The sequence below is a fragment of the Amia ocellicauda genome, chromosome 13 (assembly GCF_036373705.1).
Source record: "Amia ocellicauda isolate fAmiCal2 chromosome 13, fAmiCal2.hap1, whole genome shotgun sequence".
NCBI lineage: Eukaryota > Metazoa > Chordata > Actinopteri > Amiiformes > Amiidae > Amia > Amia ocellicauda.
The window spans coordinates 25,280,739-25,298,370 of NC_089862.1; the positions used below are offsets into that span (position 1 = coordinate 25,280,739).

General features: G+C 38.4%; 1 protein-coding gene across 1 annotated transcript in view; it reads right to left on the reverse strand.

The window, feature by feature from the left end:
• Window positions 1-598: 598 nt before the first annotated feature.
• The window catches only part of LOC136766658 (tudor domain-containing protein 7B), a 30,897-nt gene continuing 13,863 nt past the window's right edge, over window positions 599-17,632 (reverse strand). Inside the window, exons 8-18 of the mRNA XM_066720338.1 lie at window positions 16,952-17,493; window positions 15,394-15,580; window positions 13,726-13,837; window positions 8,325-8,527; window positions 7,426-7,560; window positions 4,368-4,451; window positions 3,680-3,814; window positions 3,212-3,322; window positions 2,421-2,881; window positions 1,860-2,020; window positions 599-1,498 (exon numbers count right to left, since the gene is read on the reverse strand). Coding sequence (XP_066576435.1) covers window positions 1,278-1,498; window positions 1,860-2,020; window positions 2,421-2,881; window positions 3,212-3,322; window positions 3,680-3,814; window positions 4,368-4,451; window positions 7,426-7,560; window positions 8,325-8,527; window positions 13,726-13,837; window positions 15,394-15,580; window positions 16,952-17,493 — 2,352 coding nt within the window. The 3' untranslated portion in view covers window positions 599-1,277. The remainder of the gene's footprint in view (window positions 1,499-1,859; window positions 2,021-2,420; window positions 2,882-3,211; window positions 3,323-3,679; window positions 3,815-4,367; window positions 4,452-7,425; window positions 7,561-8,324; window positions 8,528-13,725; window positions 13,838-15,393; window positions 15,581-16,951; window positions 17,494-17,632) is intronic.

Consider the following 17,632-nt stretch of genomic DNA (forward strand, 5'->3'; position numbering starts at 1 on the left):
GAAACTGAGGCACTGACTGTGAAAAATGTTCATGTGTAGACTTTCCATAGGCACTGTACCTATATTAGAGATGCAATTCAAACAGATTTATTTTTCAGTCCAGTTTTTACTAAAACTGCAAGGAAAGCCAAAACCTGGGGGGAATCTGCATTTGTGCATCACTACATTATTCACACTACTGTCACAGACAATAAAATAGTTAGCATAGATAGCTAGAAATAGCACATACCATCTAAGTAGGCTTACCATTTTAGATTACAATTTTCTAGCAAACATCACAAAAAGCTTGTACACTTACTAGTAAAATTAGTGGTTTTACAGAAAAACACATTAAAACAAACTTGTGTATTAGGAAAAAAAAGTGTGAATGAAGTTGGCTTAAAGCTGTAATATGAAGGAGCACATGGTGACAATTCAGACTAATTTGTTGAAAGTGACACTATCTTTACAGAAGCAGTTTGGCCTGCTTAAAATACCGAACTGGTAACAATTATTCTGTCTGGAAGGAATCAAAAAAGATCTGAAAAGATACCATTACCAAAAATGTTTGTAATGCACAAATCTTTTTTGAAAAACTTAACAAAATGCAGCACAGAGCTTCTTTAATGAACTTTATTTGTATTGCATTTCTACATTGGTAGTGAACTAAGTAAACATTACTCTTAAACAAAACAAAAGTAGCAGTGCTTCCATCATAAAAGTGTATAAAGTAGATGGTAATTTTGGGCATCACATATCATACGTTCGTTCTAGGTTTTAATGCAACGCAGCCAGTCTCATCACTGCTAAGAGAATTAAACTTAATAGAACAAAACAAAACCGTATTATTCAAAGCTTAACCACTGTGTGTAAGCATATACAAATATTTGTCAAGTAAACTCCAAACATCTTTTAAGGTGCAGCAATTCCTCAAAATGTGAAGAATTTTAAGGGCAAAAAAAAAAAAAAAAACATTATAAATAAATGTCCAAATCAAGCACTCAAAGCAGTGAAAATTTAACTGAAAGGGCATAACTGAAAGTAAGGAAATGTATCCAGACATGGCTAAACCTGCAAGACTGAACTTTTGTAAACTATCTTAATTATTGCTGTGTGACAAAATACATGTAGTCAGCTTGTCAGAGCAATTTACATTTTTAAGATATAGATATATATTCTATAGATATATATTTTTAGAGAACCACTTCATGAACCAAACAATAAGTAACGTCTGAACCATCCTGCTGTACTTCATATCTGAGGGGTTTTCTCCCGAGACGTTTTTTTTGTGAACAAGGCTATGCAGCTTTTGTAAGTTCCTCTGTGAACTCTGACATGATGTCATGCACCCAGACATCTGTGTCCTGCTGGGATGTGTCCACAAGGAAGACCACCACCTTCCTGTCCCAGGGATGGGGCCCATCCTGGATAGCCTCGATCTGAGCCACCAGCGGCTTCTTCTCCACATGGTTCCGGAACACAATGGAAGCCTCCTCTGACCACTGCTTCTGCTTCACTCCTGCAACGTGCACGGACATTCAACAGACGTGAACAGAAGTACAGCTGTGCTTTTCTTTCAACCACTAGAGGGCACAGTCTGTAAAGGAACTACTATATACCAAGATTTATTTAATACTGCAGCTGAAGGAACTCGTATAGATACTTAACAGAAGTAATGCGAGTGAGCAAATTAGTTAGAGTAGAGATCTTTAATCTTTTCTGATAATAGAAAGTGTGCATCTACAACGCACAACATGAACATGGGGACGAGACTGACTACATGAATACTTTCCAGATGGATGACCACTAATGACCGATCCTGGGGACAACTGGGATCGAACAAAGAAAGCACTGGCTTTAACAGTGATCGTTTTTCTTACCGGCTAGCTGTGCTGTGACCCCCTGGAAAGGAAGTTGTCTGAACTCTTCTATCAAGGGCTGCAGCTTGGTGCAGCTCACCAGCTCATGCTTGCCATAGTCCAGCTCATACACAGACACAAGGCCATTGGTCAGGATCCCTTTGACGAGCACACGCTGCCAGCTAGAGACAAGGACATTAGCACACATTTCTTCTGATGAAGATTGCCATTTGAAATGAAATTAAAGTTTCTTTTTTTTGCTGCAGTGCTCTTGCACTCATAAGACCAAATAAAGGGAATAAAACTGAGCTGCAGGATATCCATGGCTCTTGTAAATGCATTATTTCAGGTTTTTGATTAAGTATACATTCTCCAACAATTGCTGTAATGCCATAATCAGCATGAAATGGAGGTACTTGAGACATCAAAATAAAAACAACCTGAGATCTAAGTACAACAGAACATACAAGGGAGCAAATACCTTTAATAGACCCATACTGAATTAAATGTGGTACGAACATATCACAAACTGGTTTAAATAAATAAATAAAATAAATAAAGCTATAGTCATACACAACTCACTTATTTTCCACTTTAGCGGCATATATTTGGTTCTTCTCAATAGGGATGTGCTTCTCCTCCATTTTGTTGTAATACAGGATCATCTCCCCCATCAACACCACCAGTTTATACAGGTCCTGCCAAGGCTGCAAGACAAAGTGACCAGGGTGGCAGGCCACCGACACGTAGATGTCCATGTTTTGGCCGACCGGTGGCAGCTCTAGCTGAGGGGGAAGCCGAGCAGACGTGTGACTACTGCAGTCTCTGGCATCAAGCATGATTTTCTTGGGGCCTGGACTGCTCTGCTCTTTGCTCATCTTCATGGGGCTCACCGAACTGCTGCTCAGGAAGACATCCTTCTGGTGCTTCCACAGGTCCGAGTCTGCAATTTGGTAATTGATGCTGCGCTCTGTGTCGTAGAAATTCTTGGAGGTGAACAGGTAAATGTTCACTAAGCCCTTTGTCTCATCCAGTTTGGAGACCTGCGAGGGAAAACAACACCCTTTATGCACCATGGAGCAACTTAAAATCGAAACTGTTGAGGGAGACCATTAAAGACGCTATGTCAAAGAATGTAAAACTAAAGCACAAGCACACATGCTCCACCCACCACTCTCATAAAGCTCATCAATACGTTTAGAAGACATTACTGGTACAACAAGTGGCCCCAACTCCAAATTCACCAGAGAGCCCATTTTACCGTCAGTGGTGTGAGGTGACTGGGGGCCATGCTTTTGAATGGTTACTCCCTCTTCAATCACTTGAGTGACAATCAATTCCATCACCTTTATAACTTTTCGGTTGTTGCATACCTTCATGCTGCAATCAGTGGAGTTCAACACTGTGTCTCGGAGCCACAGAACAGCCTCTGGAGTCCACGAGCCAACACTGATGGACAAGTCCGCCAAACAGCACTTTATTGCCTGAGAAAAGATGTACAATCATGGCTACAGAAGACAACAAAACCAAGATAAGTTGGAATCAGTCATGCTAAGACACTTGGGACATTAAAGATTGTATTAAGACAACAACCACAGGGAAGAAAAATACCCAATTACCCTCATTAGCAGCAAGAAACCAAAAATTATTCAAAAACAACCTTAAGATACTACCCTCAACCCTAGCAAACAAATGAGTAAATACTAAAAGAGACAACCCATCTATGGCCAGGTAAGACCAACACAAACATGAATCTTTAGCACTACATCCCCCAGAGAAACAATTGCAAGAGCTTGTAACCAGTCCCCGTTTAGGAAATGCAAGGCCCTCCGTTTGCTAACCTGTGGAGGAATGGTGATGAGATCACGTAGAAAAGGAGGAGGGATTTCCCGGAGCTCGATAACCTCCACCGAAGCCGGGACGCCAAGGTCTACAAACTGAATGTCCAGCACACGGCTGCCATGCAGGTTGGTGATCTGCAACACAGGAAATATGGAGCCCAATGAGAACATGCAAGAACAAGCTATTAAACCACTTCAAAAAGGGGGACACTTCTATTCTGCTTACTAGAGCATGATTACATTGCCACTTCCACAGATCACAAACAAGATGTTTGTCTGACCATAGTTTGTTTGAATGTTCATTCATGGTTATTTATAATTGATTACCTTAAAAACTCAAGCTCAGGTCCAGCTCACTAGGACTAAACCCCCCACATTTTAAACATCTAGCAGTATAATTAAGTATTTAAATATAAACTATCAAATCACTGATCAAATCATAGATTTCTCAATAAATTAGGTAACAGAAAAACATTCAGTAACATTCCTCTGTTAAAAAATAAGGTCCTACAGAGAAATGCCTCTCAATGCTTTTAGTTGATTTTAGTTAATGAATAAATTATATGCACATTGCTATTGAACTCAATCCCTACATCCATGCATGATACTTTAGATCAAATGGATTGAATCATATCAGCTTTGGCAATTTGTTGACAACAGACCTGCTCAGTGAATTAACAAAACTCACCTCCACACGGGACCATTTTCCTTTATAGCGGGATAGGCAGCATTTACCACAAAACGGCTTTGAGACCAAAAATTCGGATGTCACCTGTCACAAAACAGAAATTGTAAGTGCCTTTGCTCAGATAATCAAAACATTTTCACAGCAAACTGGTAGAAAAAGTTTGGTTCCTCCATGAACTCTGTGACCCAGCTTGCATTAGTGTGGATTAGCAGCAAAACAGACCAAGCCTTTAATATTAAAAATAATGAACACTAGATATTACAACGAAAACAAACTTCTCCCCCACCCCCCTGCAAACTCCTAACAGTTTGTAAATTCTACTTTGCATTTTTAAATTTTTTCTTTGATTTCAACTGTTCTACTTTGAATGGAACAGACTCCAGAATTGTGAAACATGGCACTTAACATTTTCACATCCTTATAGGCAAAATCGGTCTACTTGACATCTAACAGACTTTACCCAAATAAGAGCAGAAACTTCAGATCCAAGTGTGTACTCATCCAATAGATAATTCATGTAATTGTTACATGTATTTAAGGAAAATAAAACTCAAATTGTTAGACAAAACCAGTTGAGAGAAGTAAAGTCCAAATCACTTGTTGTTCCCTAGTTTCTCAGTATGTAAATAAGAAGTAAAGACTACACATTTGGGGACCAGGGATCTTTTGTTTTAATGCAACAGCAGTCACACCTTACTGGTACATTTGAAATGTAATTTGAAAACATGCTGTTGATTGGCTACCTTGCAAGTCAAACAAGTCGTCAACTGTAGGTGTAACCTGGGTTAAAATGCTCTAGACCCAGAGCCGTGGATGCATGAAAACAATTTCTGCTGCAGAACATTGTAATGAAATAACTATCCTCTGCATCTTCTGTAGATTTAGTTTAGAACACATTTTGCCAGGGGTTTTGCATTTCATTTTTTCCGAAGTTGAATACAATTAGATTTATTATGGTCTATCATCTTGTTCCTAAAAATGAAAATTCTATCTGATGAAGACCTGAAAATAATTCTGCAACAAAGGGTGACACAGTGCATTAGTGTCTGACAATATTAGAATAAGCTACAGATACGAATTCTGAATTAACAGTGTAAGATCTAATCCAATTTGAATAAATTCTGTCCAAGAACTATTTTCATATATTTATCTGCCAATCGATACAATTGTGCCAATTCAGGAAAATCCACAACAGCACATCTGCATCTCTTTACCTTAACCTGTAGTGTTAGTGTTAATTACCAGAATTTTTTATTTAAAATCAATTTCCTAAGAAAACTCTAGAGATGCATCTCCCATCTCTAAAGAGAAACGGTTCAGAAAATAAAAGATTGGCAGCTACTGGGTCAGTCTCAATGTCACTCAGAAGATTATGTTTCATTATATCTTAAAACCTGATTATGTAAATCTCCATCTGGCCTCACTATATTGCTAATGACTGAAGGCGACCACGTAGGGAGACTAATCAACTCCACTCCTGTACCTGGTCTTTAGGTCTGAACAACTGAGTCATACAGGGAATTAACTAATCTTGTTAAAATGTAAGTTACCATAAGACTGGTCCTTTGAAATTGAAAGTTGTATATAACCAAATGAATTGTAGAACTCAACTTCAGTGATCCTTCCACAGCTGCTTGTATAAACTTATTTTCCAGGATGCAAATCCGACCACTTCAGAGGACAAAACATGCATTGGTCTCAAAATGCTAACTAGCAGGCCGAGGATGAGAGAAAGATGCAAAGCAGGAATGGACAAGGAGTAAGTACGTGTACAACTTTTATGAGAAGCCTTTTGATGCTGCCCACCTTAACTGGCAACAACAATAAGGAGAAATCTACAGAAAGGACAAATGCGTATTTATTTCTAAATCTGCAGATGAAAATCTAAATGTTTACTGGTGGCCTAAGATTCCCCCTTCCTTCTCAGTGGACAACATTTATGGTAGTTTATGAAAAGCTGTCCTCTTACGTGGGTGACCTCCAGAAAACCAAGTTTTCGGTCTCGCTTAAGAAGTCCTCCCTCAATTTAGTCCTTTTCCACACATTCAGTCTGGCAAAGGCTGTTGCTTCCTGCACTTCAGTACAGCTGAAGAGGTTTCAGGGGCTCTCTTATGGAGAGAGGCTTACATTATCCATGTTAAGGATCTGGATGTACTACTTAGCATTTACTTTGTCTGTGATAAAGTGTCAGTAATGCACTCTTTGACTGGATGTGTAGTGCCACGCTCCCGACAGAAAAACGAGATGCCAACAGTGTCCGGATGAGAGAAATGCAATTTACTTACCACTCCAAATGATGGATAGACAAATGTACAAGAATAATTACAAGGAGAGCAGTTCTCAGTAAACCAATTATCTGCGATGAGCAACAGACCTTCCTGCCTTTGAAGACAACAGGAATCTCTTGAGCAGGGATGGATTTTCTTGGAAGGGGGTAGGATGCATGTCTCCAGCAAAAGGAAGGCTAATTCTAGAATCTTATGTATAAATCAGGTAAAATAGACTTTTACCCATTCAGTAATGAAGTGTACTCTACACTGGCCTATGTTATGGTAAGATCAAAATCATATTCAAGGTCTTAGGCTTCAAGAGCTTATATATATATATATATATATATATATATATATATATATATATATATATATATATATATATATATATATATATATATATATATATAAAAATAAATATCCAAAATATTCTGCACAGCAAAACTTAAAATCAGTCTTACTTAGCCATGTAGGACAAAGAGTTGCCTGAATGCAAGTGTGAAAACATGTTTAAAAACAAGCTGAACAGCCAAAATAATTCCATCACACCATAAAAACAATGCGCAAATCCATTCACATTATATTCAACAAAGGAAAATCGGCTTTCCAGGGCATTCATGCAGAGCTGATCTGACCGTTCAAATCTAATTCCACCTTAATTCATTCAAGTCAATTTCAATTTTGTAATGGATACATTTCAATGAGAATTCCAATTCCAGTTTGAGAACTGAACTGGAATTGACCCCAACTCTAGTACCAATAATGTAAGGCGGCATTACAGCAGTTACCCGGGAATGGAAGTAGTTTTCAGTTTTCTCCAGTATTTCATTCAACTTCGTCTGACCACGTGAAGGTAACTGGCAGTAAATGGTTCCATCAGAACAAACGTTGGTGATGGCAACGTTCATATATACACTGTTCACCTGGAAAAGAAATTTAAACATAGGATAAAATACAATGAACAAAAACAAGGTGTACGGTTACCATACTTGTGATATTTGGGCTACTTTGCAAAAGCACAAAATGCGAACATTAATATCTGAATCAATATAAATCATTTTATACAAAACTTCAGAAACCACAAGATGGGTAAGATTGAAGTCCTGGTCTATGTAACATGTTCTTAAGAACAGGATGTCAAATGTAAAAATAAAATAAAAGCACAATTCAAAAAGGAAACTTGCAGAAAATCTAAAATTCCAAACAACTGAGAACTGTATGCCAAGTTCACAGGGCCTTAAAATAAATTCTATAAAAGCTCCTTAATACTTGAAAGTTGAAAGGCAAAATAATTTTCATGACACTGCAAATCACAGTGTCATCATGCCATCAAATATTTATCTACAATGTATGTAAAACAAAAAGCATTTCATATTTCTCAAGCTGCAGCATCAGGGTCTTAGGAAATAATATACAAAATATACAAAAGTGTAAGGAGTGTATGCATCTGAAGGCAACTCGCCCCCCCAAAATCAATCTTGGCATGTCATTTTGAAATTAACACCTCATAACCTATGTCTGAAATAAATGTTAACATTGTTTCCTCAATAGATAATTGCCCTTTAAAACATACATCAATAACAGCTTTGAGGGGAGTGGAATTTTAACTACACTGCAGGTTTCCTCCAAATACAAGTACATTTCTTAACTGGACTGACAATTAGGTCATCAACAGCAGCTAAAATACCTGTAGACTGTTCTCCAGAGATCTGTCCTGCAAGGCCTTCATGCATGACGCATTAATGTTGACATCATCATCCTGGGATGTGTCATAGAGGACAACCAGGGGCACCTCCTCTCTCTCTAAAATCTCTGCCAATAGGATCTTGCCACAGGCTATTGACTCAAATTGTTTCAAGACCGCAGGCTCCTTACTGAAAGGTTCGAGTCCTAAAAATATTGGTCGAAATTCAAGGTTATTAATTCAGAAATAATTGAACAAATCATTAGGTTTAAAAAAAAAAAAAAATGTAAATCAGTCATAACAAGGAACCTAGGTTTTACTGTGCGTTTAAAACATGAGCTCATATCTGTCATTTCTGCTTATATTACGTAGATGTATGAATTATCCCCATCAGAACAACTGCTTTAAATGATTCTTAAGCTCAGGGCAGAGCAGTGAGTGATAGCAAAACAATTCTGTCCTGCATTTTTCTGCACATTGATAAATAATGCCTCACTTAGTCTATAGAACACTTCATGAAATTCTGCCTTGAGGAACCTTCTTTGGAAGAATATGTAGCTGGAATGACTAATCAAAACTGAAAAAGCAGTATGAAGATAACTTACCAGAACAAATCCCACACTTGCACTTTATATTTGAGTCGTCTTGAAAAGCTGGCGTTATTTAGTAGCATGTATGTATGTATGTGTGTGTGTGTGTGTGTATATATGTACATACATATATATATACACATACACACACACACGTACATATATACACTCACCTAAAGGATTATTAGGAACACCTGTTCAATTTCTCATTAATGCAATTATCTAACCAACCAATCACATGGCAGTTGCTTCAATGCATTTAGGGGTGTGGTCCTGGTCAAGACAATCTCCTGAACTCCAAACTGAATGTCTGAATGGGAAAGAAAGGTGATTTAAGCAATTTTGAGCGTGGCATGGTTGTTGGTGCCAGACGGGCCGGTCTGAGTATTTCACAATCTGCTCAGTTACTGAGATTTTCACACACAACCATTTCTAGGGTTTACAAAGAATGGTGTGAAAAGGGAAAAACATCCAGTATGGGGCAGTCCTGTGGGCGAAAATGCCTTGTTGATGCTAGAGGTCAGAGGAGAATGGGCCGACTGATTCAAGCTGATAGAAGAGCAACTTTGACTGAAATAACCACTCGTTACAACCGAGGTATGCAGCAAAGCATTTGTGAAGCCACAACACGTACAACCTTGAGGCGGATGGGCTACAACAGCAGAAGACCCCACCGGGTACCACTCATCTCCACTACAAATAGGAAAAAGAGGCTACAATTTGCACAAGCTCACCAAAATTGGACAGTTGAAGACTGGAAAAATGTTGCCTGGTCTGATGAGTCTCGATTTCTGTTGAGACATTCAGATGGTAGAGTCAGAATTTGGCGTAAACAGAATGAGAACATGGATCCATCATGCCTTGTTACCACTGTGCAGGCTGGTGGTGGTGGTGGTGTAATGCTGTGGAGGATGTTTTCTTGGCACACTTTAGGCCCCTTAGTGCCAATTGGGCATCGTTTAAATGCCACGGCCTACCTGAGCATTGTTTCTGACCATGTCCATCCCTTTATGACCACCATGTACCCATCCTCTGATGGCTACTTCCAGCAGGATAATGCACCATGTCACAAAGGTCGAATCATTTCAAATTGGTTTCTTGAACATGACAATGAGTTCACTGTACTAAACTGGCCCCCACAGTCACCAGATCTCAACCCAATAGAGCATCTTTGGGATGTGGTGGAACGGGAGCTTTGTGCCCTGGATGTGCATCCCACAAATCTCCATCAACTGCAAGATGCTATCCTATCAATATGGGCCAACATTTCTAAAGAATGCTTCCAGCACCTTGTTGAATCAATGCCACGTAGAATTAAGGCAGTTCTGAAGGCGAAAGGGGGTCAAACACAGTATTAGTATGGTGTTCCTAATAATCCTTTAGGTGAGTGTATATATATATATATAGCTCTGGAGAAATTAAGAGACCATTCCAAGTTCAGAAATCAAAGTTAAGTGGTCTGAATTTTTTTCCAGAGCTATACATATTAGGCTGATGGTTCTGTATGGAATCCAACCTTCATAAAAAAAATTTAATGTTTGAATAAGTTTTAATTCAGTATATAGTGTTTATTCCATTTAGATAAATATAATTAAATCCACAATTAAAATAACTTAACTAGGAACCTTGCTTATATGGTAGTGTAGTTAATATGCATCGCTTTATCTAATCAATGCATTGTTTTATACAACCTACAGGTTTTAAACTGCTAATTGTGAATTAAATTTGGCTTTATGCTACTCCCAGCAAACCAGCACAGGAAAGAATACCCTTACATGTACCTTCGAAAACAGTCAGTTTTTAGTTTTGATTTCTTATACTTATTTAGGTTTTAAAATAAGTTGCTCACGTCAGCTGTATACCGCTTCATTAGGCGTCCCTTTTTGACAAGTCTGAGAGTCCGTAGTCTGTTGAACTAGAGACCACGATGTGCTCCAAAAGGCTATTTACCATTTGACCCACTGCCGAACTACATTAAAGTACTGAAATAAGCCTTAGTCATTTCAGTAGTAAAGCTGATGATAATCCCATTTTAAAATGCAGCTCATTGTAAAATGACTGCTCACTTTAAATCCATATAGATCTATTAAAAACTACTACTCTATATAAATCTCATTTATGCATTTATGGATTAACCACTGTGATTTATAGAAGAGAACATTAAACCCAGGTGGCAATGAACAGCTGACTTAACTGGGATAGAGATGACAACTATTCAACTATTGAAGCTTAAAAGGGAGTCAGAGGTGGACAATTTAAACCAAGACTTCCATAGCTATGTTACAGCTACAGCTCTGAAAAAAACCTATGGGGATTACCTTGGTGATATATACAAAGGGGATTTCAGGGCACCACAAAACATGAGAACTGCTGATGTATAAGGTCTTAAAGAGGATGTTTAAGACTAGGCATAGATGGGAATAGATTACAACCGAGTGAATTCAAGAACAGGCAAAATCACTATCTTTTATCTGCCCTTCTAATCCCCTGCCTTTATTTCAGTCAACACAATGTATAGTTTTGTGAAGACCACAGTAGACAACAATCTACTGGTCTGAGTATAGGAGGGAAATCAGCACGATCATCTCATAAAATAAAAATTTAACCATGCAGAGGGGAATCAAGCCTAAAGGCTTTCTGTAAGAATAAATAAGTCAAAACTTACTTTCTCTCAGAGGAAAATGGGGAAATAGAATAAAGTTATGGAGATACTCCTTATAACTCTGTATGAGCACTTTGGGTGCAGTATAGGGGCATGTAATACAGTTCAGTCACCTCCAAAATTATTGGCACACTTGATCAAGGTGAGCAAAAAAGGCTGGTTAAAATAAACAGGTAATGAGCTATATATATTTTATGCTCACAAATATGGGAAAACTTTATACCAATACATGTTTTCCTCCTCAAAACTATTATCAAATTATTAACACCCATAAAGACCTAAATGTTAATACACTTAAAATGTAAGTGCATCTCAATCTTAAGGAACTATATTGTGGCCTTCTGGTTTCACCAGGATATAAAAAATAAGAAGTGTTCAATCCATTTGTCATCCATCACCATGGGGAAAGGCAAAGACAAATGGCTGTTGATCTTCATAAATCAACCATATAACACCTAAAATATACCACTTACCATTAACGGGGGAAATAATTTAGAAGTTCAAGGCCAGTGGAACAATGGTAAACCTGCCCGGCTGAGGACACAAGTCCTCACATGCACAGTGAGGAAGATGGTTTGGGAGGCAAAGAATCCAAGGAGCACAGCTGGATAATCACGGTGCATACACACTGGATGTGAGCGACACTAGTGAAAATGTTTGAAATGCCTGTATTTCAATAGGAGTTTCCACACTGCAGGCAAGCAATGCGAGTGACATCACCAAGAAAAAATTACTTCGATAAGATAGAAAATCTTTTTTTTCGGCACACAACCACGACTTCAAAGAATCTGACTAAACCCTGTGGAAACATGTCTTTCAGTCAGTCAGTCAATGACAGCTGTCTGTAAAGTACAGTATTGATAACAATGCATAATTTAAATGTTTACTATTAACTTTATGAACCCGAATGTTCCCGAAATCACGTCCATGGTAATGTTTACAAATTATATAAAATTATTGACTTGATTATTCAGCTCTTTGCGATTTGTGTATAATATATACACACGCACACACTATGTACTGATGCGCAATGAAAACATGACCGCGCTTTATAATTTTAATATGCATTATTGCTACTGAAAGATAGAATGTCAGCATGCATAGACATTTGTACACAGATAGCACAAGGTCACACGTGCACCAATCAATCACTGTTCCAATTAAGGAGTAAAGATTTACAAAAAATATTGTAGCTTTTCTATTAAAACAGAGCATGTCTTTGCTCTGACAAACCACTGGTGGGACAATCTAGGTTAGTTTCCAATAGAAACACATGGGCTCGGTTATTCTGCAACATCGCTCAGTCGCTTCGCTCGTGTGCAGTGTGTACACAACCTTACACAACTTGTTTGCATCTTGGGGTGACCAAGTCTCCAATTCTACATTTGGACACCACATCCATGCCAATAGCCTCTTTGGAAGGGCTGCCAGAAAAGCCTTTGAGAACAACCAACAATTGTAAACTATGGTAAGATGACTGCCACGGGATCTTCCAGCAAAATCCCAAGCACACTTCAAAATCCACAAAGAAATAGTTAATTGACCACAAAAATCAACATTTGCAATGGCCATCTCAGTGTCTGGACTTGAATCACACTGAATACCTGTGTTTTGAATTAAAAGGGAGTAATCCATAAGCACAGACTGAAGGCTAGATTATGTGTGGAGGAATGCGCCAAGACCCCTCCAATCTCATTAAAAACAATACTGAAAAAGGCTCAGTGATGTTGTTATCCCTGTAAGGGGAAGGTGCATAAAGTCCTGAAAACAAGGTTGCCAGTAATTGTGACGCTTATTTCTCAATTTCCCAAAAAGTGTAATTTTGGTTGATTTCCTTGAATCATTACAATCTATTCCACATGTTGCAAAATCACAATATAGCTCATTAGTTTTTTCTATTTTACACAGAATTCTATGCTCATCTTTATCAAAGGTGCCAATAATTTGGGAGGTGACTGTACATGGTTATAGTATTAAGAGTAAATATTTAAGTAAATGCAATTGGTGAGACTACTAATACAATTCATTAACTAGTTACCAACTTTGTTAATTGGAAAACCGTATTTGGCAAGGAACTAAACACTGAGCTTTGGTTCTGCACAGCAGCATGGATACCTTCAACAAGGGAAGTCAGGATGGAAATTACACTTACCTGCTAATTTACATTTTGCAGCTTGGAAGGGTAAAGTAAAAAATTTTTCATCTAGTTCCAGGAGTTTGCCTTTGTTGATGACTTCAAAAAATCCATGATCCACATAGTAAACCTTCAATATCACAAGGAAAAATAAAAAAAGTCAATACACTTCATTTTTAAGAACATTGGGGGTTGGTGTACCCTTAGCAGCGTATATCTAAGAAAGGTTACATGGAATAGGAGATCTGACCCATCTTGTGTGTTTGTTGGCCTGTCGATTTTTAGGTCAAACTCTAAAAGCCAACATCTTTGAGGGACGAAAGCAAGAAGTAGAATGGAAGCCAATAGGACACGCTTAGATTTCAAAATTCTGTTTACCAGAAAGATCCATGGGAGGGGAGGAAAAAAAAAAAAAAAAAGGGGGGGCAGAAATTAGAAATCTAAGCATGTTGATACAGTACCTTTAAGCTCTGTAACATGTAACCTTTAACGTAATCTTGGGTTGAGGTAAAAAGCTTTATATTTACTGTATAAATTCACAAATTGCAGGAGCACAGACTACTAAATTTGGAGATGAAAAATGGTAGTTACAATTTACAATACAACTAGAATTTATTTTAAGATTAATGTTAAGTATTATATGCAGATTAAAATAAAACTTACAAGCTAACCGGTATGTGCTGTATTATGCAACTAATTCATACTAGGTAGATCACTAAGTTATATACAACATGCAGTACTGCCCCTTCCATCCATACCATTACAGTGCCTTGGTACACTAGGGCTGCCATAATCCAATTAAAAAAATCAATATAGATATAAAATCAGTTTTTACAGCCACTGATAGCCATGGAAGGCAGAGAAAATTAAAGTTAGACAGTTACCATTGATACAGAAGTATGTGGCTTTTATTTTCATTGCTGCAGCATTATGCTACAGATGGATTACAAATGAAATTGATATACACTATGGATTGTATATAAGAGTTTATCGATTATTCCATTCTATGATGTATTAATTGATTTTACAATTACTGCACTTTATTTTGTTAATACATTACAGCTTTGTGGTTTACCCACTTGGTTTATTGATTAAACGATTCAATTGCTGGATTAGATGTGGCAAAAACCCAGTACTGGAATTAAATGTAAGGTCCAGTATTTGGGTAGCCCTGCTAAACTACATGGTGGGCATAAAAACAGGACAAAGGAAACACTTCAAGAAAGAGGAAAAGCTGGTCTGATGTAATTAAATACATGAACATCAAAATATGCATGATGTGACAAAAAAATGTGTCCACACAGTTAAGTATGATGCTAAATAAAAACAGCATGGCCGTGTCACAGCATCAGCTATGAAGAATCAGATCTTAAGTGTGCTTAAGCAAGGTTTAATGTTTAAGAGATGAGGTTTAGTGGACCAGGTCAGTAAATATGACAGTTTGCACTTCTTAATCTAAACAAACAGATAAAACCAAAACCCAAGCAACAAACTAGATTTTGGTATGCTCTCCTTAGGCTTGGACGTGAACTTCAGAGAAACCCAGCGCCTCTTCATTAGTTCTTTGCCTGGAATGGTTTCCAAGGACCCCAGAGATTCTCGCTTCAGTGGACCACAGATCCAAAATTACCTAGGTTTTACTCAAAATAGAACAGCCAGTTCCAGACTAGAAAAGCATATTCTCACCTTTACCCTGTCCGTCATCACCTCAGAAACACTGGCTCTTAAAATCTCCTCCTCTTCCTCAGCCCTGACAGCCGCTAGCTGCCCAGGAACCGGAGACTGCAGAGGCTTCTTGTTGTCCTGGTTGTAGAACTCTCTCATGTTATCTTCCAGTGCCTCCTGGGCCTGAGAGTAGCCTTCTCCAATGTACCTGAAGAAACACAATGTAATTAAAGTGGGCAATTGTTAAAGTTTCCCTAAGTCCATTAACATTCTTCACAGTGTCAAATGGGTCATGTAATGTATCAGCCTATTTATAACCTCTTTTCCATTTGGATGATATACAGAATGGAGATGCTGGAATCCCAAGTACAACTTGAGGAGTCTGAAATGTAACATTACAGAAGAAGGTTTTCTGCAACCACTTCAAAAGATATTGTTCTCCCCAACTAGGGATAGGACTGTGTACAATGTTCAGGGTATGACAACCATAAGCAAAAATACTGTGGTAACCAGTATAAGTATTTTATAGAATACAAAATGCTTGTTTAATATACTACAGCACTTATTTGGCTTGTACAGCTATAAAAGGCAGGGAGGGACAGCAGAAATAAAAGCAGAGTGGGCAGCCCTTTGCATAAAAGGATGCTGTGCTGCAGGCCTTCTCCGTTTGTAGGTTAATTTATCTGCGGCACCTCAATAATGTATAAATTGCCATTGATTTGCTGGTAAACAGAATTAGGAAGTTAATTGGTCATACCGTTTAAAACAAACATGAATGAATATCAATTTAAAAGCACTTGCACAAAAGACTAGCTATCACTTGCATTCCACAACAGAGGTTCCAGAACAACGTGTTAAATGGGATCATACGTATACCAAATGAATGAGGCTAGGTTTCATAACTTCAAAAACATACCAATATAAGCTCACCAATATTATTGGAATTCTAATCTGCAAAAAGGTACTGGCTCCTGACTGATGTTCTCACTTAATATTCGATTCTCCCTCAGAACCTTCACTTACGGCCCACTTTGTAATAATTACAACAAACAGATCTACAGCTGTCAATACTTTATTCAAGAGGAGGGGCAGTCAGTCCAATTTCAACTAAGTTCAACTAAACTGTGCTTTGTTTGAATCTCTGGATAGGAATAATTGTTTTAAAATTAACATGACATACCTGAATTTTTGAAACTGCTATGTCATCTATATATGCAAGGCGAGAGTTTTAGTTTTGCCAATGTTTGAGATAATAAATTCGTTTTAAATCACTTCGTCCTATAACTAATCCATGCACAGCAGATGGAGCTAAATGGGGGTATACCTGTACTGTATATAGAAGTTACATTTGAGAGCCCGAAAATATTTTTTCCTTCATGCATAGGTTTGGCCAGGCGGGCGCTGCAGGAAACCCTGTAACCTTTTTGTTTTCAATCATAAATCATCTTACTAGTCATACTCAAGTATATACACTTGAGTTCAAGCGTTTCATAGCTTAGGCCATACTTAAAACACTGACTATACAAAATCTGTTTTGAACAGTTAGTGCCGCATGTTTGACAGAATAAGTGCTGCTTACCTGAGAATGACGTCGCTTGTGTTGCTGGCCTCCACCACCAGCACTGAAGGGTACTCCTCCTTTGGGATCACCAGGGGGGGGACAGCAACCGAGCTGATTCGCTGCCCTGCTGTTTCAATGACCCGGGGAATCTTTAAATCCACCTTGTTCTGGTTCTCATCCTCGCTGCTTCGAGCATACAGAATGGCTTTCTTGGTGTTGTCAGGCATAGGATAGTCAACAGTACAGACATCACTGATCAGTGAGAGGTCATTGAGAACATGCTCAGGGAACTTCATCTTGTACGCATCTTGGAAGAGCTTGGGGAGTGCGTGGGCCCAGAGGCCATGGCTGTATTTCACCAACAGCTCCGCCAGCTTCAGCTTGATTTCCGGAGCCACTGCAGACTTAGAGGAGACCAAGGACACAGGCTTCGTGGGAGACACTGGCTTCCCCAGGGCAGGGGACATCTTGCTGGGGACTGGAGCAGTCTTCACTGGAGTCAAGTCATTTGCAGGGTACAGGAGCAGCTCTGAGGGATTGGTGCTACAGGGTTTTTCCACCTACATGAGAAAGGAGGGAGGGGTTATCAGAGGGGCACGTTTACATGCATTTATGCTGCCCTATAAATTACCATCCAAAGGAATCCTTTTAGTTACCGCAGAAACTATTACAAAGTATGATGATGCACTCATGAATGAA